Genomic DNA, 25,998 nt, shown 5'->3' with positions numbered 1-25,998 from the left:
GAGCGCAATGATGGTGCCAACTTGGGCCAGTGAAGCAACGTCCTCCACAACTAGACTGAAGAACAAAACGACAGCATCTTGTCTGTTCCCATCCCCCTAATTCCCCAATAAAAATCTTTAAAAAAAAAAAAAGAGAAGTAACTCAAATATTCATTAATAGTAGAATGGTTAAAAATTATAGTACAAGTATGCAAATGGCATGTTATGAACTATAGCTCTGCATCAATGTAGATGAATCTCAGAAATACAATGTTGGGCCAAATTTTAAAAAGTGCTAAAGCAATTCATACTGTATATCAATGTAGAATGTCAAGCACATAAAGCTAACAACCACACATGAAATTGTTTAACTACAAGGGATGCTAATTATAAAATTCTAAATGATAGGAGTCTTCAGTGGTCTTGATACTCTGTTTCTTAAACCATATGGTGGGTACATGGGTGTTCATTTTATTACTATTTAGCTAAATGTGTACATTATATAAACTCTTATGTATGATATTTCATGATGTTTTAAAAATTAAATCATTATGGGACAACCCCAACTTTAAAATGAGATCAATTTGGAACTTTAAAAAAAAAAAAGTCAGTTTGTGAAAGAATGCAGTCCCTGATATAGCCAGTAGGTGTGCCTGTGACCTAAGATAGGTCATTTGGATACTCATTCTTTGAACTGTGAGCCTGTGACTTAAGGAGAGGAAAGTGAGAAGGTAGGAATCATGGCAGCACCAGCAGTGGTAGCAAGCCAGCAAGGCTGCTCCTGGGGGGTGACTTGCACAGTGTTTGGCTGTGCAGCCTCAGGGGCTCATTTGTTTCCTGATAGTTTTCTAATCTTTATCAGTTGTTTTTTTTTTTTTCAAGATGAAATAGCCATTAAAAATAAGAATCTAAATTAAAATATACTTAGAACTAGGCTTTCAAATCATTGTATGAAAGTATAAAACCAGCATGTTCAAAAATAAGCATAGTCTAGGGCCGGCCGAGTGGCTCAGTTGGTTAAGAGCTCGCTCAAGAGTTTGAGCTCTGAGCAACAGCGGTTCGAGTCCTGGCCCGAGCTGAAGCCGCTGAGCTGCCAACAGGTGGCAGGATGGCTCAGCTAAAAAAAAAAAAAACATATTCTATTACATTGCTCTCAGTATAAAATGTGGTTTTATATTTATTATACATGAATAAAGAATTTATTTTAAAAAATTTTATCCTTTCAAAATTCCTTTTATTAAATATTTGTATATGTAATTTATTAGTACAGTATTATATATAACATAAAAGTTATAAAATTTCTATAATTTATAAATATTCTATGTAGATTGTGTTTTGTTGGGTTTTTACGAAAAGGGATCTGTAATCTTATTGTAAAAGTTAGGTAACAGTCATAGCTGAAAAAGATACCTCACAGAGATACCTAGATCCAAATGAAAGTCAGTTGATCTAGATTAGTGTCTCTTGTGATTCTTCAGATCCAACATGCCTTTTTGAGGGTCCCATCCAAGATCTACTGGAAAAAAACCGTTGGGTGTGGGAATGGGGCTGTGGCATCTGCACTGTGAGCAAATAACAGCAAACATTTTATGGTATTTACTGTGTTTCAAATATTCTCAGCACTATACGTTAGCTCATGTTTTACTGCAACCCTGTAAAGTATAGGTACTATTATAATTATTCCCATTTGACAGAGGAGGAGTTTGAGGTACAAGTGACTAAGAAACTTACTCAGGGCCACACAACTAGTGAGTGTTAGGGCCAGGATTGTCTGTAGGAAACATACAAGTGCATGGTGTAGTGGTTTGGAGAACCACTGCTCTAGTCCAGGTAGAGAGAAGGGAGGGTGGGTGACACATGGTGGTACTTTGTAGCTCTGTCTATGGGTTTTTAGTCTTTGTCAGCCAAGTAAAAGTTGTCCTAGTGCTATTTCATGGGTTACCAAACTCAGCAATATTATGTTCTTTAGCACATCATAAAAGTTGTATTTGGTTTTAACAGAATCCAGGAAATGGATTTCAGTCAATCCAAGTAAAGTTTTCAGTTTGATATACAGCAAAACCTCGATAACATCAAATGTTTGTAGAATTTAGATTTTATGTTTTAACTGAATTTTGGGGTTTTCGTCAGGATCACTGGGGGCAAATCTTGATTACATACTTGCTTTTGGAAGTCTTTCTAAAATATATCAGCATACGTTTTATTGCACAAGATGTAGCACCATTCAGAATTCAGTCTTACATAATGCACCCTAGAGTTAATAAGTTGAATTTAAAAAACAACAACAAACTTAACCAGGTTTTGTTTCTTGGTTTTCCTTTCTCCCAGAACAGTGGCTCTCAACTTGCTGCATATACGAATCACCAGAGAGGTGTTAAAAAAATACTGATATCTGGGTCCCACCCCCAGAGATTCTGATTTAATTGGTCTGATGATTCTAACCAATTAAATCAGAATCTAGGATTGAGGAACCACTTTTCTAGAAAAAAGGCATTTGGGGAAATTTCCTCGGTTTCTTTTTTGGCTGTTGTTCCACTAAATTTGGATAATAGTGAAAAATATAGTTGGATAGGAGTTACTAGAGAATAGATGAAAAATTCTAGATAAATTCTCAAATTTAAACACCACTTTTTTTTTCTTTCTTTTCAGATTCATTACTAATCATGGGTGCATTTTTGGATAAACCCAAAACTGAGAAACATAATGCTCACGGTGCTGGGAATGGTTTACGTTATGGCCTGAGCAGCATGCAAGGATGGAGAGTGGAGATGGAAGATGCACACACAGCTGTTGTAGGTATTCCTCACGGCTTGGAAGACTGGTCCTTTTTTGCAGTTTATGATGGTCATGCTGGATCCCGAGTAGCAAATTACTGCTCAACACATTTATTAGAACACATCACTAATAATGAAGACTTCAGGGCAGCTGGAAAGTCAGGATCTGCTCTTGAGCCTTCCGTGGAAAATGTCAAGAATGGTATCAGAACTGGCTTTTTGAAAATCGATGAATACATGCGTAACTTTTCAGACCTCAGAAATGGAATGGACAGGAGCGGTTCAACTGCAGTGGGAGTTATGATTTCACCTAAGCATATCTACTTTATCAACTGTGGCGATTCACGTGCTGTTCTGTATAGGAATGGACAAGTCTGCTTTTCCACCCAGGATCACAAACCTTGCAATCCAAGGGAGAAGGAGCGAATCCAAAATGCAGGAGGCAGCGTAATGATTCAACGTGTTAATGGTTCATTAGCAGTGTCTCGTGCTCTGGGGGACTATGATTACAAGTGTGTTGATGGCAAAGGTCCAACAGAACAACTTGTTTCTCCAGAGCCCGAGGTTTATGAACTTTTAAGAGCAGAAGAGGATGAATTTATCATCTTGGCTTGTGATGGGATCTGGGATGTAATGAGTAATGAGGAGCTCTGTGAATTTGTGAAATCTAGGCTTGAGGTATCTGATGACCTGGAAAATGTGTGCAATTGGGTAGTGGACACTTGTTTACATAAGGTATGTAAGTCTTTTTGTTATAATTAAAATACCCTATTAATTTTGAAAAGACACGGTAAGTAAAATTGAGCTAACTTAAATTTTTAAAACTTACTGTTTTTATTAGGGAAGACCTGTATATTTTTAAATTACTTTCTTCACCAGAAATGGAACCCTTTTTTTTTTGCCATTCTCGTTTGCCTCAACCTTCTAATTTGAAAATTTAGTTTGATAAATTTGTTGTCATTTAAGTACTTTATGGCTTGTTGCTGTGGCAGAGAGGCATCTATACAGAACTGTGACTTGATTCAAAACCTCAACATTGGCAGTAGCTGTCTTATGCCTGATTATGAAGCAGTTTGATAAAATATGTATATTGTATAATTCTGTACTAAATATATAGAAGATCAAGAGCCACATAAAATATTGGAAGATATACCAGAAACCTAGGCTAAGTAAACTTTTGTCCTTTAGTTCTGAGCCTCCTGGCAACTAAGATAAAAACTAAAGTAAAAGTATGAGTTGTATATTTCTTTTTTTTTTTAATTATTTTTTATTATGAAATACACATTTTTTAGAATTAGTTTCAGCTGTACAACACAGTGCAATAGTTATATTTTTACCCCTCGAAGTGACAACCCCCTCCCAGTTGTATATTTCTTATTGTCTAATAAAAGAAGCTTTTTCCTAGCAAGAAAATCGTAAGGAATTTACGTGTTATTTTATGTAACTAATATATGACATGGTGGATACTATCTTTTGTAGGAGATAACAAAATTCTTTTCATTTATATAAATGTTTGTATTATCACTGATAAAAGACCAAAATCTAGTTAGTATAAAATTTAATCCTGTGAAGAATTTCTGTGAAACACTTAAGTTTAATTTGAATTTGTAATATTGAATGAATCATGATACAGTAATAGGGGGGAAAAATCTAGATAAACAGATAATTAGCAATTCCCTTGGCTGGCTTTAAAATAGTGAATAGTTCCAAGTAAATCTTTGACAGCATCGGTATAGTAATCAATTAAAATTTGAATAATCTGGCCAGTGCCTGAAATATGCAAGTGTTCTATGACTCTGATTAAAAGGTAAAACTAGCTTCTAGTTATATGAAATAAAGGTGTTGTTGAGTTACTTATTCTGTCTGGCTGAGAACCCTTCTATCCTCCCCACCATGTAGTTGCTGTGGAGGGTACAGTCATAGCCAAAAACTTTCTCAAGAAGGATCTCCAAGTCTATGGAAATGCCCAGGCTTTGGTGAATATCTACTACTTTTCCATAGAATGGAAAGAGAAAACTTCAAAAAGAAAATTTAAGAGCTAGCATTTCTTGTTGACAAGCATGTTTTTTTTGACTGACTAGCAAAGGAAAACAGCATTTTCCAGATTATAAAAATAGTATATGCTTGTTAGTGAAAAAAAAAAATCCAGGTAATACAGAATATATAAAGAAACACTCAAAAATTTTGCTACCCACCTAAGTTGCGTTGTTGTGGTCTAGATCTTTCCAGTCTTTTTTGCCGGCCTGTTAGTGTGTATATATTTATAAAAATGAGATCAGTATACTTGTTATTCTACAATCTGCTTTTTCCATTCAATAATATATTGTAGAGAGATCTCCATTTTTATAAGTATTGATCTAAATCATTTTTCATGGTTGCACATCATTTTGTTGAGTGAATGACATGTAGTTTTGAGGGAATAGCCAAAAAGCTATTAGGTGTGTAATCTGAAGTCAAGAAAGAAGTTTGTATTGTGAAAAAACTGCACTCCCTTCTGTTGAAAGGCTGTTGGTGTTCAGGAGTTTGACCCCACCCCTCCAAATGTGGGGTTTAAATGATTCTTGTACCACATTTCACTTGATAGCTTTTATCATTTTAAAGTGATAAAATATTCTTGGTAGTGTTAAAGAATTCTAGGCAGAGTCCTAGATTCTCAGGAATGATAAATGATAGTAATAGGGACAAGAGGTTGGAACACGCGATTCATTCAATTTTAGTGGAAGCTGACCATCATAGTTCCTTTGAATGAAGCTGCATTCGAATTGAAATCAGTTTTGAGAAGCTTAGTTAGCTGTTTTGTATTGAAGCATAGTGTTATGAACTACTGCATGTTACTTATGGAATTAAATAAACCTCTTATCCATTCTTGTTTCTCTAATTACATAATTTTGTTACTCCCCTTGTTTGTATTGCAAAACCAAGGGTTAGCAATATTATAAAACGTGATTCAAATAGAAGGTGATCACTTTGATTTTAGTTTGAAAGATTGAATATAAATGTAAAAATCCATGGAAAGCACTTAGCCCAGTGCTTAGCACTTAGCAATTACTCAGTAGGTGTTAGCTGCTTTAAAAGGAAAGATAAATAAGAGTAGATCCAATTTTTAAGTAGATGTTTCCCTGACAAATTTAAATAAAGTGTTAATATTTTCTACCACTTGTAACTCGTCATGCCCTATAGTTTACAAACACTTTTATATGTTAATTCATCAAAACTTGGGGGATTATGATCATCATCATCATAAGGTGTAAAGTGCTTAGAATAGCATTCTGTGTTTTCTGTGAGCCAAATACTATTCTAAGCACTTTACACCTTTTTTTTTTTTTTTTTTAGCAGAGCCATCCTGCCACCTCACCTGTTGGCAGCTCAGTGGCTGCTCAGCTTGGGCCAGGTTTCGAACCGCTGTTGCTCAGAGCTCAAACTCTTGAGCAAGCTCTTAACCAACTGAGCCACTCGGCCAGCTACACCTTTTTAAAACTCATTTAATTTTCCCAACCATAAAAAGGTAGTTAGCATTATTTTGATAATAACTTTTTAAGGTTACCATCTAACAGTATGAAGCTGTAAATGTTAGATGAATACATATATCCTATCAGTTGGAAAATGAACTGATTATGCAAAGATGATTTGCGTAAAACTAAAAAGGGAAGACTTTTTTAATTGCTGTAAAAAAAATTAGTGAAACACTCATATTTTGAATTTAGGAGAAAGTCATATTTATGTAGAAATAGAAACAGCATCACTGAAATCACACATGCTGAGGTGTAAATGTAATTTATTTCTTTAAATATCTTTGGATATTTAAACTTTCTGAAACTATCAGTTAATTTTCCAACTGATAGGCTATATGTTTTATAACTTATAAAAATATAATGGAAATTATATATACTGATTAGGAATGACTAAACAATGCTCATGATGTTGTTACCGAAATAGAAAATGGTTAGAAGAAACTGGATTTCTGAAAATATAAGGCATTAATTCTGTTTATTCATAAAATTGCTTTAAAAAATCATTAGTGTTCAGTGAAGCTTGATCTTGAATGTCTATGGTATAAAGTTTTTGCCTGACCTCAGCTTATATGATAAATCCTGATTCTTGTGGAATGCATTGGCTCCCTTTTTTTTGCTGCTTAGAACCATAGATAAGTGCGTATATAAATTCATACAGCCAATGTAGTGTTTCTAATATTAGTGATTATGAAAGTTTTGGTGGGTTTCATTAAGGAATGAAGTTAGTTTGTGCCATTTTGGAAATCTGATCCCCCCCCCCATACCAAAAATCTGATAATACACCCCTGATAGTTCTTCCTACTAAAGCATGAGAGTCTGTGGAGCGAGTTTATTCTGTTTGAAGCCTCCTTAAGACTTGACCTCCACTGCCTTCAAACTTGGCTTCATTAGTTTTTAGGAGGTAGTGGCAGAAGTTCTTCAAGGCCTGCCTGTTTTTTTGGCTGTGTCGTGTAGGTGCTGAAAAGGTAGCAAATCTGAACCAAACAATGCTTTCCTGGACTCTGGTTAGAATTACTGAAAAGACTAGAATAGAATGGGCATGGCCTTGGCTTTTTTCACTTGGGCTGGCAAACCCCATTATCACACACAATAGCCTACCACCTCCATTGAGTTAATTTTTTTGGAGTGGTGAATAGGAAAAAAAAAGGCTTAAAAAAAAATCACTGTTCCAAGAACAGTTTCCTTCTGTTTAAGCAACTCAGTTAAAGTAATGCACCTATAGGAAAAATGAGAAAGTGTTTTAAATTTAGTGCTAATACATGGTAATACAGAGTATATATTCTGTGCTTCCTTTTTAATATAGATCATTTGTAAACTCCAGTGTCTTTTCTTCAGAAATTATTATATCTGACTACAGTGTGTCTCAGCCATCCAGTTACATGCCATTGTTTTTTGCTGTACCCTCACAGAACAGTTTCTAATTTAACTGTTTTCTGCTTATAGTTCAGTTTAGTGTCTTGGTTATCCTAATTAACAGTTTTCAGCTATATCAAATTCAATAGTGATTTTAGTGGCATTGCTAAATGAAGGTTAATTAACTGCGGGGAAATTGCACATTTGTTTGGGAGGATGTTTTTGTGGCTTAAGTCACTTCGGGAATATCCAATTTTGAGTGAGAAATAGTTTAGAAGATGTAGTATGTATGATGTTATATCTTCAATTCTCAGGTTGTGGAATGGTGGTGGGTAAGAAGAAGTGTACAGTGAAATCAAAAGTCATAAAATAATTACAGGTCTGCCCATACCTAGACACCTTGTTTCTTCAGGATGTGCTTCAAATAGTTCTCTTTGGAATGAAATTAAATGTGTTGAATGTGTACATTATGGTTGATTAAATAAACTATAATTGCTTAATGTGACTAACTTTTGAAGTAAATAATAGAAACTAGACTATAGAAATATAATTATTTCTTTTTCTTTTTTAATATACAGGGAAGTCGAGATAACATGAGTATTGTGCTAGTTTGCTTTTCAAATGCCCCCAAGGTCTCAGATGAAGCAGTGAGGAAAGACTCAGAGTTGGATAAGTACTTGGAATCACGGGTTGAAGGTAAGAAAGATGCTTTTTTTTTTTTTTTAAGGAGGAAAGGAAAAGTATTCTTCCTTGTTCATCAAATAGTTCTTTTAAAGTGTCCTTAGGAAAAACAAGTATTTCAGAACAAGGCCTTAAAGGACAAACATCTATATGCCTAAGATTTATTATCATATCTTGGACCAATGTATGGGAATTTACTGGGAAGGAGAAAACAGTATGTCTGTTATACCACCAAAGAGAAACATAATTTGAAAATAGTCTGTTAAAGCTTACTTTTTTTTCTTTTTCTTTCCCTGATTATATTTTTAGTAGGAAGTGAAGAATCTAATGAAATTTGCCTCAGGTGATGAACACCAAGTTCTATAATTCCACTGACACTATTTCTCCCTTCTCAAGTTAATTATAGGAATTCATTACCATTTTTTTCATCATACTGATAGAGTTAACATTGATGTTGTGAAAGATTATTAATTTCACATACTTTTTAACTTTTTATTTTACAGTAATTTTAAACTTACAGAAAAGTTGCAAAATATTATAGAGAACTCCCATATACATGTAGCCCGTTCTACCTAGATTTCCCATTTGTTTGCATTATATGTGTATCTCATTAGACTCATCTCTGTATACTTTCTGTAACATACATTCTGATTCTTTCTCTTTCTCTACCTCTCTCTTTCTCCCATCTCCCTTCCCCCCACCATATTGCTGATTTTTTTCTGAACCAATTAAGAGTAAATTACAGATATGATATCCTCGTACCCCTTTAAGACAAAAAGGACAGTCTCTACAAAACTATAGTACATCCATCAAAATTAGGAAGATAACATTGATATAATATTATCATCTCATTCACAGATGCCATTACGATTTCCCCAGTTGTCCCAGTTATGCCTTTTATTGGTGCAGGGTTTAGTCCAGAGCGTGAGCTGCATCTAGCTTCTGTGCCTCTTTAGTCCCCCTCCCTGTGAAAAAGCTGCATGGTGTTTTTCTTGTTTTTACTGACCTTGACATTCTTCAACAGCACAGGTTAGCTGCTTTGTAGAACGCCCCTCAGTTTGGGTTGGCTGATGTTTCCTCTTGATAAGACTTAGGTTATACATTAGCAGAAACCCTTGAGAAGTGATGCTGGGTCCTTGGTGCTTGGTGTCAGGAAGCACACCATGTGGTCAGTATTAACTTTCATCACTCGCTTGAAGTGTTCTCTTTCAGGCTCCTCCACTGAAAAGTTCATTAAAATGAACAAACAGAAAAGTTAATAAATGTATTCTACTTGTTAGTAAGTGTTCAATAGGGAGATTCTTTGAGATTATGTTAATAACCTATTCTCAAATTTTCACCTACCAGTTTTAGTATCCATTGGGAATTCTTGCCTGAATCAGTTGCTACTAGGATAATAGGCAAATGGTGACTTTCTAATTCAGTTATTCTTTTTATATGTATTAGTTATAATTTTACTTGAAAGAAAACAGTTTCTCTTCCCATTTGTTTAATTTATGTGAGCATGGATTCAGATTCCTATTGTATTCATTGTGTTATAATCTGTTACTGTTACTGTCATTTTGATACTTACATTGTCCTAGACTTGGCCAGTGGGAACCCCTCCAAGCTTGTTCCAGTGTCTTGACCTGTCTCTATAATTCTGTGAGCGGTTAGCTCCTTACCTTCTGGCATAATGAGATACTCCAGGCTCCTCTTCTATTTCCCTGCACCAACCTTGAAATGAGCCACTTTTCCAATGATCTCTCTTTTCATTTTCTTTTTATTTAAGAATTGGGATTTGTGCATTAGGTGTGCTGCTGGGGTGTTTGTGTTACTATATCCTCTTAAAGGATAGAGCTATACACACAAAAACACTCACTCTCTCCCTCCCTCCCTGCCCCCTCCCTCCTTTTTCCTCCCTTCCTATCTGTATCTGTCTGACCTAGCCCACCAGTAACTCCAACTCGTGTATACAGCAGAGTTCATTCTAGTTTTCTCTCTTATATTTGTAACTCCTCCTACAATGAAAAACCTGGCTCCTACTATCAGTCACATGCATCTGTCACAGCTAACCCTTGTGTAGCTGCCTTCCTTACTCTACAGTGGCGTTGAACCCCATTTTATTGGGTGGTCGGGAAAGTCATGACTCATTTTTGCATGAAAAACACAGAAAAATACAACATGACTTGCCCGACAACCCAATAGGTCGCACCCCCACCAGTACAAAAGCTTTGCTTACTGTGCTCAGGTTTGGATACCTCATGCTGGATCCTGCTGCCACCATTGTCCCCTCCACCCTTCGTAAGACTTACCTTGCTTGGCCTCATCTTAAATTTTTTGGGGGCTAAAAATCCATTATTCACGAGTGAGGGAGGGGAGAAGCTTTATCTTGAATATAATTGCTGATGTGTTTCTGTGTAGGCACCATCTTATTTGTTTCCATCTAGTTCTTTTGTTTCTTCTTTCTTGCCTTCTGTTGGATTAATCAGCATTTTCTATTCCAGTTCATCCCTGCATTTGCTTATTAGTTATGCATTCTTTTAAAAATTCATTTAGAGGTTACCCTGATAAATTGAAAGCGCATGTTAGAGAGTATGACAGGATTCCCAACTTAATAACTACGTTTTGATTTTATATTGGTGTTTAGATACAAAATTACTTTATATAAAGTTATATCAATTTTGTTTGTTTTAGGATTGATGTCATTCTTAAAAAGTTCTTTCCTCAATTCAAGGTTACATACTGACCTGTATTTTCTCCTAACACTTTCATGGCTTGATTTTTTTTTTTTAATAGTAAATACATTTGAGTGATAAAGTTAATGATTATGGTATCATAGGCTTGTAGAATTTGGTCTGTTATGAGTCATATTTTGGATATAGTAGCCATAGTAATTGATGAGAATTTTGTAATGTGATAATTTGCAATTACAAATATGTAATTACCATAGGAAAACTACATTCATTTGCAGGTTGTGGGGGCGGGGACAGATTTCTTAATGGAGTTATATTCTAGTAGAGACCAATTTTTTTTTTTTTAAGTGGAAGAGTAAAAAAAACAAGCAAGTAACAAGGAATATTGGTTAGGAGGGTCTCTGTGAGGAAAGATATTTGAGTAGATACCTGTGTGGGGGGGAGAGTGGTTATTTGGGGCAGAAGGATTGGATTCCAGGCAAAGGGATCAGCAAAGACTGAGGGCGGAACGTGCTTAGAGAGAAACTAGGTTAGAATTAGCTGGTAGAAAAGCGAAGGCTATGGAGGATGCTAAGCAGCAGGTTGTGTAGGGCTCTGTAGACCAAAATGAGGACTTGGGAGTTTATTCCAGTGGTGATGGGAAGTCATTGGAAGATTCTGAACACAAGAGTGACTTGATCCGACTTTTTTCAGAGGCCCTCAGTTGTTGTGTGAAGAGAAAGATGGGACAGGAGTTGAAGCCTGGAGACAATTAGGCATCATGCATCAGTGTGGGAGGCAGATGGCGGTGGGGGGTTGAACTGCAGTAACATTAGTGGAGGGTTATGAACACTGGTTGGCAAAGTGCTAGACTTTGTGGTTCCCAGCTGGGGGAGATTTTTATGCCCCATGGGACGTGTGGCAATGTCTGGAGCATTTTTGGTGTCATAAATGAGGGGATGCCACTGGCATCCAGTGAGTAGAGGTCAGTAACATTCTGCAGTGCACAAGATTAGCCTCCACAATAAAAAATCGTCAGGCCCGAAATGTCAGTAGTGCCGAGGTTGAGCAACCCTGCTCTATAAAGATACAAGTTTAAGGTAGAAAAATGACACCCCTGCCTTCATGAAGCTTGCAGTCTGATATAGTAAACATGGTGTGCAATGGCAGTATGTTGCAGTGCGCCAACTCCAGGCGTGGGTCAGAGAAGAACTGAGAAAGTGACATAGAAAGCTGAAACCTGAGGGATGAAAACCAGGTAACTGTTGAAAGGGATGGTTGGTTGGATTGGCGTGAAGAGTGTTCCAAAGCAAGCGGAAAGTATAGGTGAAGATCTGTTGGGTTGTCGGAAAAGTCATGACGTTTTCTTTCTATGTTTTTCATCGCAAAAATGCGTCATGACTTCTCCAACAACCCAGTAGAAGAAGGAGGCTTCTTTGAATAGAGCCTATGGAGATAATAGGAGCCAGGGACAGAGTTCAGTGGGAGTAGTTCAAGTTTAAGGTCACAGTGAGGCTTGGTAAACAGTTTGGATTTTGCATCTCGAGGGCTGCTTTGGACAATGCGTTCTTGTTATCTTAAAAGTAAGTTGCTATTGTCTGATTTTTGAGGAGTTTATGTCTTGATACTGTCCAAATAGCCATGCTTCAAAAATCTGTTTTCCATAAATTATAAATACAAGAGAAACATGTAAATGTTTTGTTCTAAGCATTATTAGCAAGTTCAGGGATTCATTTTCCCTTTTTACTTTAAATAAATTGTTGTAGAACATAACTATTTAGATGTCAAAAAACCTATAAAACAATGTTTAATTTTCCCTCTTATAATTTTTATCCATCCATTACTTTTATTTTCCTGTAATCATAGTATTAATAATTTTTATATTATTTTTACATAAAATCAGATCAGAAGTGTTTCTCCATGTAGCTGTACTATGTTCATAGGGATCGTTTTTGGTGATTATATAAATCATTTCACTCAGTGGCTATACCAAATTTTTCTTAACTGTCCTTTTATTGTTGAACATTTCATTTGTTCCAGGGTTTTTTGTTGTTGTTTTTTTTAATGAATAATGCTGGAATGAGAGCATATATGTACAAATCACTTTATATTACCTTTTTTTGTTCTGTGTGATAGTAGGTGATGTTTGCTTTTTATATTTGAACACAGGTACTAGCAAATAGTACCTCCTGTTTCACTTCTTTGTGAATACTGAGTTGTCGCATTAATTTAGGAACTTTTTTTAAAAACCTACAGAAATTATGGAGAAGTCGGGTGAGGAAGGAATGCCTGATCTTGCCCATGTTATGCGCATCTTGTCTGCAGAAAATATCCCAAATTTGCCTCCTGGGGGAGGCCTTGCTGGCAAGTAAGTAGAACAAAAAGAACTAATTTTCCGTTTGTTTATAATAAATAATTAAATAGTTTTGGGTAAGAGGTAAATTAGTTACCTAAAGATGAAATAGGTTGATGGATCTTATACTAGAGAAGATCTGTTTCATCTAAAAGAGATTCTTTTTAAAGGAATTATTTATCATACTCTTTGAGGATGAAAGTCCGTCTTTACTTGCTAAATAAGAACAAATGGGTTGTGCAGGATCAAATTCTGAGTGAAATGTAGAAACTATGTTTTTGGCAAGTATTTAATGTGGCAGTTAATTTTTGAGTGTAGTCAAGATGAAGTATTATTTTAAATACTCAGAAGCTTAATAAAACTAAAGCATACTTTTTTTTAGGCGCAGTGTTATTGAAGCTGTTTATAGTAGACTGAATCCACATAGAGAAAGTGATGGGGTAAGTTTTGTTTTATTTCTTAAGCATTTTAAATAATTTTATAATATAAATACCAGATATGAATATACTCACATAATGAAATCTATAATAAATTATTACTGCTTTTCATTTTAAGGAGTCAGTTAAAGCTGAAGGAAATGTATTACAATGGAAGTAGAAGTAAAATTCTTTCTTGTAGTATGTTTGTTTTCACTTAATGGGTATCAAATGCCTTTTTGTTTGGGCTATACTTATTTTCCCCTGTATGTCTGCCTTCTCTTTCTCCCTTAAATGTTGAGGCAAAGAATGTGCTTTTAAGTATCTCAGTTTCTCCTTTTGCTAGCATCACTGGAAGTTAGTGATAGTGAATGACTTGTTATTTTAATAACCACACCTTTCAGTGCCCTGCGTGCTCTGTTATTAAATACCTGAGGATAATTTCTTTCTAATTTCATTGTGCTGTGGGTTTATGTGTTGACTGAGATAACCATTTTTGTTGTACGCTGCTGTGCTTCATCAGAACAAATCTCTTTATCCCTTTACCTTCCTTAGAAATACTGATAAGCTGTCAGCTGCTCCTCTGCAGTTTTTTTTTTTGTTTTATTTACCAGGAGACAAAACAGTGTTTTGTTTTGTTTTAATTGCCCTAAATTTCAAAGTCAGTCATTCAAATATTTTCTCAGAGGATTTTTAAGTTTTTGGACATCTAAAATGAATAACTTTTAATTTTTAACATGTATGCTTCAAAGATTTAAGGGAGCCAGACTTAGTTAGTAATGAACTTGTTGAGAAGAATAGACTCAGCCTCTAAGCCTCCAGCCCCTCTTGGCAGCCACTGGTAGAAATTATGTATCATCTCAGTTGCATCGTTTCCCAGATTCGTTACTTCACAGCAATATCATAATTTCTTTTTTATTAGCAGTAAACATGTCCTGCAAAAAGAGAATTTTACAACTGATACATTTTAGTGAATTGAACAAAAATGATACTATATATTGCTAATAACAGAATTTGTATCTTGGTCTAGAGTAGTGATTCTGAATCATTCTTTTGTGGCAGTACCTCAAAATATTAAGAATTGTATCCAAAGCTCTGAAAATTAATTTTAAAATAAAGATCTGTCATGTGATACATTTAGAGAATTCTAAATCAAACAATTGAGGATAAGGTAGTGACATAACTAAAAAGATGGTGGTAATTGGAAGCAGAGTGAAGAGTCTTACCTCTTCAGCTAGATTAGAGGTTCCATATAGCATCTGCCACCGTGGTTGGAGGAAATAAGCCCTCAGAAGTTAGTTATTGATTCATTTATTAGCCATATAAGTATTCCTGTTTCCTTATGTATTTGAAATGCAACCCTAGTATGTAATTAATCTTAAAAAATTATTTTATTATATCTTGCTGAATTTCTTGCTCCTTCAAAAAGTTGGCTGCTTTTATGCCAAACAAGATTTTTAAAGTGTTTTATAGCCCTAAATTTCTGCTAAACGTATACCAAGGAGAACTTTTAAACTTTTTTTAAAAATAGAAAATACTTATACAGAGTAGTTTTCCTGACAGTGAATGACTAGGCAACAGAACATGAAGTTATGGTGAAATGCTGAGGATATAAAACTAGCCTTAAGTATGATTATTATATGACTATATAAATTAAGAAGATGTATACTTAATTACCTTCATATATAAGCTTTCCATTAATATCAGCACATCAAATAGTGACAACCTACCATGTAGTGAATTGATGTAGGAAGGAAACTACAAAACATGGTCCCATCCCTACTCTCAATGCCGCTTATTATATAGATATAAACACACAAGTTAAATAAAAATGTTTCACATCATTTAGTGAAGAATAAAAAGAAATGACAAAATCTGGATTGTGGTTAATTGCCATGTGACTTGTACAGTGATTGCTGGGTAAGTCAGATTTTTAGAGAAAAGATAGGATTTGAAGAATGATTTGAGTGACAGAAATGAAATGACGGTGATTGTTCAGGTAGATGGGAGAGCCAAGAACACAGTAAAAGCTATCTTTGAAAGAAAGGACATCATTTTTACTAGTGCACAGTACTGCTAGTGGTGAAAAACAAGAACTGAGGATGTCAGAAGTATTTTTGAAGAGACTTGAAGAGGCCTTTAGAACTTTACATTTTAGATTGAAGAGCAACCATATGTTTGGAGCATAAGAATGATAGACTCAAAGAAATATCTGTGGTATTTTAATCTGTTAGAAATGCGCAGTATTAAAGAGATACTGGAAGTTAAGTAGTTGTGAAATAATTAATTGCAGAGATCAAGATGATAAGTGTAAATTCATTATTAGTAGATACATATATGGGTTAGAGAAACTTCCTATTTACTATAAAAACTTAACCTTTGCAGCCTAGAATCTTATTTTGGGAAACATGACTTGATCCTTTCAGAATAATCATGACCTTAGAAAAATATTGAACCATAATCACAAGTATCAGAAATGTACTAAAAAAATACAGAAGAAGCAGGAAAAAATGAAGAAATTATACATGTTTAACTAAATTCTTAGCTCTTACCTTGACCTGCTATAGCAGCGAATCAGGCACAGAGATGCCCCGTAACTGCGTCCTGACTGACTTAGATGTGTGCTACGTGGAAGATGTTGCCGGGAAGTCCAGTGGCAGGAGCTGGTAGTTAACTTACAGAATGGGAGAGACTAAAGTTTGGGACAAATTCAGAGGAGATGACAGTTGGCGGGTTTTATAAAATGAATTTTTTTAATAACAATTATTTTAGATAACTTGAAAAAAAGAATGCTAGACAGAGTTAATCAGAGATTTATTTAGATTCCTAACATGTCTATATCAGAGATGGAATTGTTCTGCTGTAAATGCCTGTAAGTTATACCATTAGAAAAGGGATTCATTCATTTTTCTTTAGAAAATCTTTTGGTTAATAAATGTTTTGGTTAAAAAACTGAGTTAATATGTTCGAAATTAACTAAATCATTAAAACATATTCAGAAAGTGCACTAGGGTAATCTTAAGTGGTGTACTAAATTTCTTAGTTCAATTTTTTGGAATATGCTCTCTTTTTAATGTAAGCAAAATTTTTCAAACTTTTGAAATAAAAATCTATAGAAAAGAATCTAGCAGGAATTTTTAATCGAGGAGTTTGTGATTCCCCCAAAAGTTTTTGCAAATACATTTATGTGTGTACATATTGTAATACTACTCTTTAATGAGTATGTCTATGATTTTCATCAGTTCCTCAAAGGAGTCTGTGACCCTAAAAGAAATATCACCTAGAGGACCAGAAAAAGTAAAACTTCATATTGCTATACATTGTTCTTATATTAGGCAGAGCTGTGAGATCACCCTCGTTTTTTCCTTCTAAAATGCTAGTTTGTGTTTTTTAACTAGAGTATAAATTCTATGAGATCTGGAATTTCATCTGACTTATTATGGCTATGAAGTCCCAGCACTTACAGCAGTGCCTGGCATATGGTGAGAGCTTAATTCATACTAGTTAAATAAGAAATATTTCTATTAATCATTTTTTGTAGTAGTTTGCGAAGACTATCCTTAAGTCATATATATATATATTTTAAAATGATTTGCTAATTAATATGAGAGTATTTTTAGAACTTTACATTTTCCATGCAAAAATGTTAAGTTCATTCCCTCAAAGAAGACATATAATGCTTTTGAATTAACATACCACTGATCCAAGTAGCTATATAAGTTGATGATATTGCAAGGGTAGAGGGGGAGCGTGCGTGCATGCGTGTGTGTGTGTGTGTGTGTGTGTGTGTGTGTGTGTGTGTGTGTGTGTAAAATCCTAGGTAATCTCCCCAACACTCTTCTTATAAAGAAAAGACTGAGAATCATTGAGATGAACTAGCTTGCCCAGGTTGCAAAGCTAAATAAACAGTGCACTCAGATTTGAATTCAAAAACTCTTCTCTTTACACCTTTCATGCTTCCTCTCTAAGATATTTGGGGATGACATATGTCTGTACCTCTGTCCACCATCCAAGAAAAATTATTTCCTATTTTTTTATGAATCTCATATTTAATAGTCTGAAGCTACTCTGTTTTTGATGAGGAATATTTTATAAAGTAATTGAAAATACGTAGTTAAGCCTGGTTTCATAGTTGTTTTTCACGTAAATATACATTTTTATTTCTTCTAATCCAAAAACTTTTTAATGTATTTGGATTTTTGAGAGCGGGAGAGAAAGACAGGACAAAAGACCCAAAGAATCTCCATATTCTGTTTTCCCATCAAATTTTATATACAGTTTTTTAAATTTTATTTCAAATAAATCAGTAACCATAAACATAGCTGCTTTTTACGTTTTTACATCACAGTTTTAGGATTTTGTGAATACTAATTTTTTTGTAAATTGTTTCTTGTTTACTTTTTTACTGGCCAAAGCAATTTTATGGAGCAGACCTACACTATTTGAAAATGCACTAACCTTAGTCACTTTTTTAAGGTATGATTTGACATACTTCTCTTAGCTATGTGGTCTTGACCATTTTAATGACTCTTTAAAATTATTTCAAATTCATTAAATTTTACATGATCCTTAACAAATAACATCTAAATTATTAGATTCTTCATTAGTCATTATTAATTGTATTTCATCAAGTCACATTGGCGAATCTTTAGTTCTAAAAATTATTTTTAGCTGATAGGGCATAGGACTTCACAAAAAACACAAGTAATACATATTAATATAAATACTAGTATTACTTTTTCTCCGCTGTTTTTAGCTAATCATTTGAAAAATTTTGCTTATGGCAAATTTTTTTAAATTGCTGCAGTTAATATTAGCTAGTGAAATTTTGTTTTTTAAAAGTGTGTAGATTTTTCCCCCTTTTGTTTGCTCTTTTTTTGGTTTATCTAGATTTCCTGTGTCTTATTGGTATAAGGCAGTATTTTCATGAGAGATTTTATTTTTAAGCTGTGCTAGTCTAGATGACAGTAAAACCTTACAAACAGAAACAGAGAAAACTCCTAAATTCCCATCTCCATAATTGCCTTAAATTTATTTTGCTGTATAATTTGAACCATCCCATCTATATGATTTTCTGTCCTGTAATTTCATTACTCTTTCTGTATCAAGGAAATATATTTTAGACTTTAATATAAAGTAATTTGTGGTCTAGTTCCACGATAATTTAAACCAAATATTTATTTAGTGTCTATTTATATGAGCACTTACTATGCAAAAACTGTTACTTACCATAATATATTCAGAAGAACACTGAGAAGGACATGGATGTTAGTCACACCAGTACCCAACCTGAGCTCGGGCACTTACTAGCATTGTCACCCTGACAAATAACTTAAATCTCTTTGAGCCTTACTTTTCTTCACCTAGAAAATTAGGGCTTCAGTGCCTATTACTTAGGGTACCTGTGAAGACTAAACATTAATTTAATCTAAACATTAATTTTAGCTCAAACATTAGCTGTCACTTCCCTGTGTGGTAGGGAGGATATTGAAAGTAATATTAAATTATCTTTACCGCAATGAGTTTTTAAGTCTAATTGGAGAGACTTGCAAACAGTTGCAAGGTGGAATTAATTGCTAGAATAGATGTGTATACTTGAGGTGCTATATATGTATGAATTCAGGTAAAGAAAATGCAGCTAAATAATAGCTTCCTTTTCTGATATTAATGAAAACCCATGAGTTATGTAATAACGTTTTAAAGAATCAAATGAAATGGCTAGGGAAGAGGTTTCTCCCATCCATCATCTATCCACCACAATAGGGAAATGTAATTTGCTGTAAGATAAAATGACGTTTACATGTGGTCAGTAGCCCAAGTTCTTTTCAAGTCAGTGGTTCTGTGATGTCCTGTTATAAATCCATGCCTACTTAATTTATAGGTTTGATTTTAATGGGGTTTTTTTAAGCAACTACTTCTCCCCAACTATTGCTACTACAGCAATTTACAGAACATAGATGATTACTGTAGTAATGAAGGTGTCAGATAGAGTGAGAGGCACTTATCTTTTGAACCCACCAAAATTGACTGAAATACAACCAATATAACAACCTTTGATCCAACCTTACCAATAAGTTCAAGTAAGTAGATTTACACTGTTTACTCTTTGTCTGTGGTCCTCAACCTTGGCTGTATATCAGAATCACTGTCAGACATTTTGAAAAAGTCACCCCAACCCACTGAATCTGAATATCGTGGAATGGAACTTTGGTATCTGTATACATTTAAAAGCTCCACGGGTAATTCTGATGTGAGAACCAGGGTTGATAATCACTTTTGCTATGTGTAAGTCAGCTGCCCACGTGAAGCAGATTTTTTGCCAATGTTCTAGAAGTTTTTTTTATAAAAAGGGAGTTGTTGCTTTGAATTTTTTTTGGGGGGGGGTGGGAGGAGTTTTATGCCCTTCATTAAAAATTCTTTGTGATATACTATCCAGTAGAGAATTGCCTTTTGGAAGACCTGATTAAAGACTGATAGGCACTAATTGTTCCATCTTAACCTTTCCTGAATAGATTCAAATGAGAAGCTTTATTTAGGGAAACGTGTTCATTTAGCACAGAAGAAAAGGTAAGGGGGAGAAATACAAAAAAACCTTAACAGAACACATTTTATTAACTTCCTTTCACATAATAAATTCTGCAAATTAGAGTTATTTTATTTTAACAGTTAATATACTTGATGTAGAAAATTGGAGAATTCAGAGGAAAAGAAAGTATCTGTAACTTTGTTACCCATTATCGTTATTTATGTATTGCTATATTTCTTTTCCTCCCAGGCTGTTTATATATATAATATGCTAAAATGAACAAATACATGGACATACACAAACACACACATAAAACATACGCCATACACACTGTCTTTTTGCCACAAATGCAATTTTTTTTAAAAAAAGCGTTCAAGTATTCTTATTTTTCTGTAAACATTGTTGTTTGTTATGTGGTTATACTAGTATTTGTTGCAGAATTATAGAATAACAGTCTCCAAAGATGGTTAAGAATTTCTGTCAGATCATCTGTACTATCAACCTTTTTTATTTTCCCAACATTTTATGATGAAAACTTCCAAACGTACAGAAAAATTGCAGTGATCATAGTGAACACCTGTATACATACCTCCTATCTAGATTAAACAATTGTTAACATTTTACCATATTTGCTTTATCTGTTTATACATGTGTGCGTATAAAGAGATACTTTTTTCTTTTTTTGGCCAAACCTTTGATAGCGAATTGCAGACATCGTAATATTTTACCTCCAAATATTTTGGCGTGTACCTCTTAAGAATGAGGACATTTTCTACATAACTATAATTGATACCTAAGAAAATTAGTAATAAATTTTATAATATCTAACATCAAGTCCAGATTTTCCAAGTTGTCCCTAGAATGATGATTATAATTGTTATTTTGAACCATGGTCTAATCAGGTTATCAGGCTATCAATCTAGTATATTAAACAAGTCTTTAATCAAGCTTCCCCCCCCCCCCCAGCTTTTTATAGGATGTCTTACATTCTGGATCATATGATTGTTTTCTTGTGTTGTCTTGTAACTTGATCCTCTATTCCGTTTCCTGTAAAGTAGGAATTAGCTCTATTAGGTTTATATTAAGCATTTTTGGCAAGAACACAGGACATGGCTCTGTACTCCTAACTCATCACATCAGGAGGCACATAATGTAAGGTTGTCTGGCTTTTAGTCTTCCAGCTTAACTGTGATCAGCTTGGATGTTAGACCTTGTTCTGCTAACAGGATTACAAGTAGCTACTATTGTAGAAACCTGTAGGTTTTCCAAAATTTAATAAAATATATAAAGGATAAGTAGTTATATCTTATTATAATGTTTAATATAATTTGTCTATTTTTATCTAGAGATGTTTTATTAAAATAAAAAAGTAAATAAAATTTTTATCCACAAACTCTTTAATTTCCCCAAAATCCAGTTTGAGCTTATATAATTTTACATTTTGTATCTTCTCTCCTATCTGTCATTTAGCAGAAATGATGATGAAACTAATGTTCTAATGGCCTGCTTTTCTGTCCTTTCCTATTGCTTTACACACTAATTTCCTTTTATACTAAACCATTATAGCCAATTATTGTTTTCTTAAGTAAGTCAGTTTTAGGAAATGCTTGTGTTGCTGTTGAATTCTAATAACAGAGTAAATTTCAGATTAAATTTAAAATTACAATGTGAAATAAGACGTAAACTAGTTAATGGTAATTTGCTAAAAATAACGAGCTATTTCAGTTTGAAATTTTTATTAATTGACACAAGTAAGACGATACTTATTTAATGAAATGTTCTCGTGCTTAGACTATATATTACTCATGGTAGCAAAATGAGTGTTGTGCTGTGCTATGTGATGAAATACATGTGATATCCTAGTTTGTCTACTGACACTGGGGTCTTGAATCTTAAAAAAAGGCCTCCGATGAAGCAGAGGAAAGTGGATCACAGGGGAAATTGGTGGAAGCTCTCAGGCAAATGAGAATTAATCATAGGGGCAACTACCGACAACTTCTGGAGGAGATGCTGACTAGTTACAGGCTAGCTAAAGTAGAGGGAGAAGAAAGCCCTGCTGAACCAGCTGCTGCAGCTACTTCTTCGCACAGTGATGCTGGAAGCCCAGTGACAATGCAGGAAAGCCATACTGAATCAAACAGTGACCCTGCTGACTTAGACAGCTGTAATGAAGATGCAGGGACACAGATGGGTGGTGGAAAGATATGACTCCTTTGTGGTGGTATTTTTGTGATCTTGGATTTGATGGTTTTTACTTAGGAAGTATAATGTATGGATTTATATAACCGTTTTGTTATTTGAATCTTGGTAAACTAGTTTTATTATATTCATTGATAGCCTTGTTTTTTAAGAAGACCTTTGCATACACCTTTATCAGACAGTTTAAAATTAACTATTTATAGTACTTTGAATTTAATAAAATTATATGTCATTTCATATTGTATGCCAAAATTTGTGGCTACCAGTTATTGAAGTCAGTAAATTCATACTGGATAGGATTAGAGATTACTGATTAGCAAGATTGAAATATATTGTGGAAAAACCTGTTAATGTAGAATTATACTACTTTACATTATTTTACATATTAGTGTACTCATAGTTAGCTTTGTAATAAATTTGTGTTTTCTTTAGTAATTTTCTTCAAAGAATGGCAGATGCTGGTCTGTAATTTTTTTTTAAAGGATGATCATTTGTGTGTTCAACTTTGACTTGTTTATATTTTACATCTCTGTAGTTTTATTTTTAGAAGTTCTGAGCTATTGGATGTGTGGTTACTTTTCCTTTCTCTGTATTCTTTATGAAACGTAATTTTTGAAAAACCTGTGTATTATTCATATAGCTTTGGTTTGTATATTCTGTATAGACTAACTACATACATCAAAATGTATGTCAACCAAGTGTTTAGAATGAATTATAAGTGTTTAAGTCCAAATAAAGCATGTGATGTGGAATAATCTATGCATGTTGTACTTATTTTTAAATTATTTTTTAAAATAAAAACAGGATTGGTATATTGGAAAAATGCCCATTAGAAATTCGTTTGTATTTATATAAAATTTAGAAAACTTCTGGCTTGGCCTTTTTCATTAACTAAAAGAAAAAAAATTGAGAAGTCCAGCTTAAAGTAAATCAATTCTGTTTCTTATCCCCTTTTTCTGGTACAAAATATTAATCTTTGGACAAAATGGACACACATAGACATGTCAGAAAATTGCCATGGTGAGCATTTTAAAGATTACAAGACTGTCAGCTTTGCTGCAAGGGTTCATCAGATTATGAATAAATGTAAGAATTACGGGGTGTTTTAAATAGTGCAGATACAAGTTTTGCTTTTGTTAAAATGGATTTTTAAAGTACAGATAACTGTTAATCACATGGAAAACTATTTCTTAAAACAATTATTTTGTAAATGTGGACATTAACTTTTCTTTGCGTTTATATTTATAACATGTCTAAAGTTGCTTAAGGTACTGTAAGTTGAAACTTTGGAATCTTCAGAGGTAGCTGATGTTTCAATCTATTTTTCCAATGCCGGAATACTTTTAAGTGGTTTAAGAGGAAGGCATTTGGTGGAAAGGGGAGGAAAAAAAAACAGCCAGCTATCTGTATTATATCCATGGATATACACACAATATACAGTACACACACCTCTCTGTAAAAGTACCTTTTCAAACAAAGGAAGGTAATTTGTTCATCTAATTTTGTTTTCTTTTGAATTCAATCCAACCTGGAAGTGGTGTAGGTAAATAATAATAATAATATTCTTCCTTTTCTCTTCCTGTAGGGTGCTGGAGATCTAGAAGACCCATGGTAGCCTTATAAACCTTCTAAAATGCTTTTGATTCTGAAAATTGGGGGAAAAAAACTTTTAATCACAATTTTCTTCAATACAAGGGAAAAATATTCTTGTGGATTTCCAACGTTTTGTGATACGAGCCGAAAATCATTAGCATTTCCCATCATTTGTTCACATTTGTGTTTTCTGATAATTGCCACTTGTAGCATTGCCTGTACTGCAGTATTTTTGCCAACCTCAGGCATACTGGTTACATCTGTATTGAACTTTTGGCCCTAGAAACCAATGGAATTACTTCACCACAAATCACAATTGGGCCTGAGGTGCATGGGAATATAGTTAGCTGTACTCTGAAGATACATTATGTTTTTTTTTTTTTAAACAAGACACAACATATAAGCATGTAAGAGTAAAGAATTATATGAGATGTTCCTTTTTTCAGTTCACCAAGTTGGAAGCCTTTTGCAGCTCTGTGGCTTGAAATTTCATTTGAGCAATTTACTATAGGATATATATTTATTATTAATTGTTATTTAATTTTTTTCCAATTTTACCTGTATTACCAAACTGGGTTCTCCAATAATGTCCAAATTGTAATGTTGCCTGCTTCAAGATAAAGTGTATTTGGCAATAATATTATAAACCCTTACAAATTTTATGCATGTATTTACTACATCCTTCAAATCTCACTACAAAATCTTTGAAACCAAATGGATTAATTTATGGCTATTTATAATTTGCTTTGACATCTCACTGCTGCAAATTTTTTAAATGATGAAATTTGCCTTTATAATGTAAATTGTGATTTTTGTTTTACATGTGGGTTTCTATAGTTTTAATTTTTCAGCTTTTAAGATACAAGTTTTGTGTAATTTGGTATAATTTTTAATTGTTTATGTTATTTTAAAAGCTCAGAATATCACATTGAAATGACTATAAATACATTTAAAATTATCTATTTTAGATCTAAGGAAATATTACAGAGATATTTTCATGGGTTCAGTAACCTTTCATTTTATAACATTGGGCACGGTACAGAGTGGCTGTCACATAAGGTACTTGAAGATTATTAGTTTAATTCTATTTTTACAATAACCTTGAATTCTTTTTTGAGTTTTGCATGTATCCTATTAATGCTGAACACGAGAATAAAATATTTATCTAAAAGAAGCTATTGGGGAAGGAGAAGCGATGAATGTATCCATTTGTACATGGCTTACATGTTGTGGATGCTTTGTAAACATTTCCCTATATGTTTAAATTGTGTTTCAGCAGGATGTAATTGCCCTTGTGTGTAGTTAAAATAAGTCATCATCTGGTCCTAAGTGAAATGGAATTCATGGTATTTTCTGTAACATTTTCCTGAAGCTGTGTCTGGAGAGCCACACATTTGAATTCAGACAGCTTCCTTGATCATTTGATTTATTGTGCACCTGATTTTTGGTCTAAAAGGAATTATTGCCACGATATATTTTATTTATTCTTTAGATTTTAGCCTTGTAAGTTAAAGTGCTTTACATGATGATGTAAAAAGCTATTTGTCCCTTTACCGGGTTTGGGGGGGGTGTTAAAAGATAGGGAATGAAGAATGCAAAATGGTTTATTGTTCAAACTGTCCACTCTGATCCAACCCTGTACTGATAGTACCTTTCCAGTATGATATTGTGATGTTTCATACAATGCAGTGAACATAACCAACTTGTTACCTAAATAAAGAATTGATAAAAAACAGTGTGACATATTACTATTTGGTATGATTTTTAAAAATACAAGTCCAGTTTTGAGTGTTATTTGAACCACTTTATATAGTTAGAATATTTATTGTGAAATGTTTCATACAAAACTGTGTAGGCGAATTATCCCAAGAAATTAACCAAACTGTATAGGACAAGACTGATTAACCTCTTCTCCACTCCCAAAACATTTTCTATACCACTTTTAGAAATCTTTCTCT

At 33.9% G+C, this 25,998-nt stretch overlaps 1 protein-coding gene across 2 annotated transcripts in view; it reads left to right on the top strand.

The window, feature by feature from the left end:
* The window catches only part of PPM1B (protein phosphatase, Mg2+/Mn2+ dependent 1B), a 65,616-nt gene extending 39,831 nt beyond the window's left edge, over nt 1-25,785 (top strand). The window contains exons 2-6 of one of the 2 annotated variants that reach the window (XM_019647933.1): nt 2,629-3,488; nt 8,197-8,314; nt 13,210-13,321; nt 13,689-13,746; nt 24,033-25,785. In XM_019647933.1, coding sequence (XP_019503478.1) covers nt 2,643-3,488; nt 8,197-8,314; nt 13,210-13,321; nt 13,689-13,746; nt 24,033-24,062 — 1,164 coding nt within the window. In that variant the 5' untranslated portion in view covers nt 2,629-2,642 and the 3' untranslated portion in view covers nt 24,063-25,785. Of the gene's footprint in view, nt 1-2,628; nt 3,489-8,196; nt 8,315-13,209; nt 13,322-13,688; nt 13,747-22,150; nt 23,207-24,032 lie in introns of those variants that run through there. The other variant, XM_019647932.1, reaches the window with a different exon arrangement.
* Nucleotides 25,786-25,998: the final 213 nt, after the last annotated feature.

The sequence above is a fragment of the Hipposideros armiger genome, unplaced genomic scaffold, assembly GCF_001890085.2.
Source record: "Hipposideros armiger isolate ML-2016 unplaced genomic scaffold, ASM189008v1 scaffold_118, whole genome shotgun sequence".
Taxonomy (NCBI): domain Eukaryota; kingdom Metazoa; phylum Chordata; class Mammalia; order Chiroptera; family Hipposideridae; genus Hipposideros; species Hipposideros armiger.
This window is presented reverse-complemented; position numbering and strand designations above follow the sequence as displayed.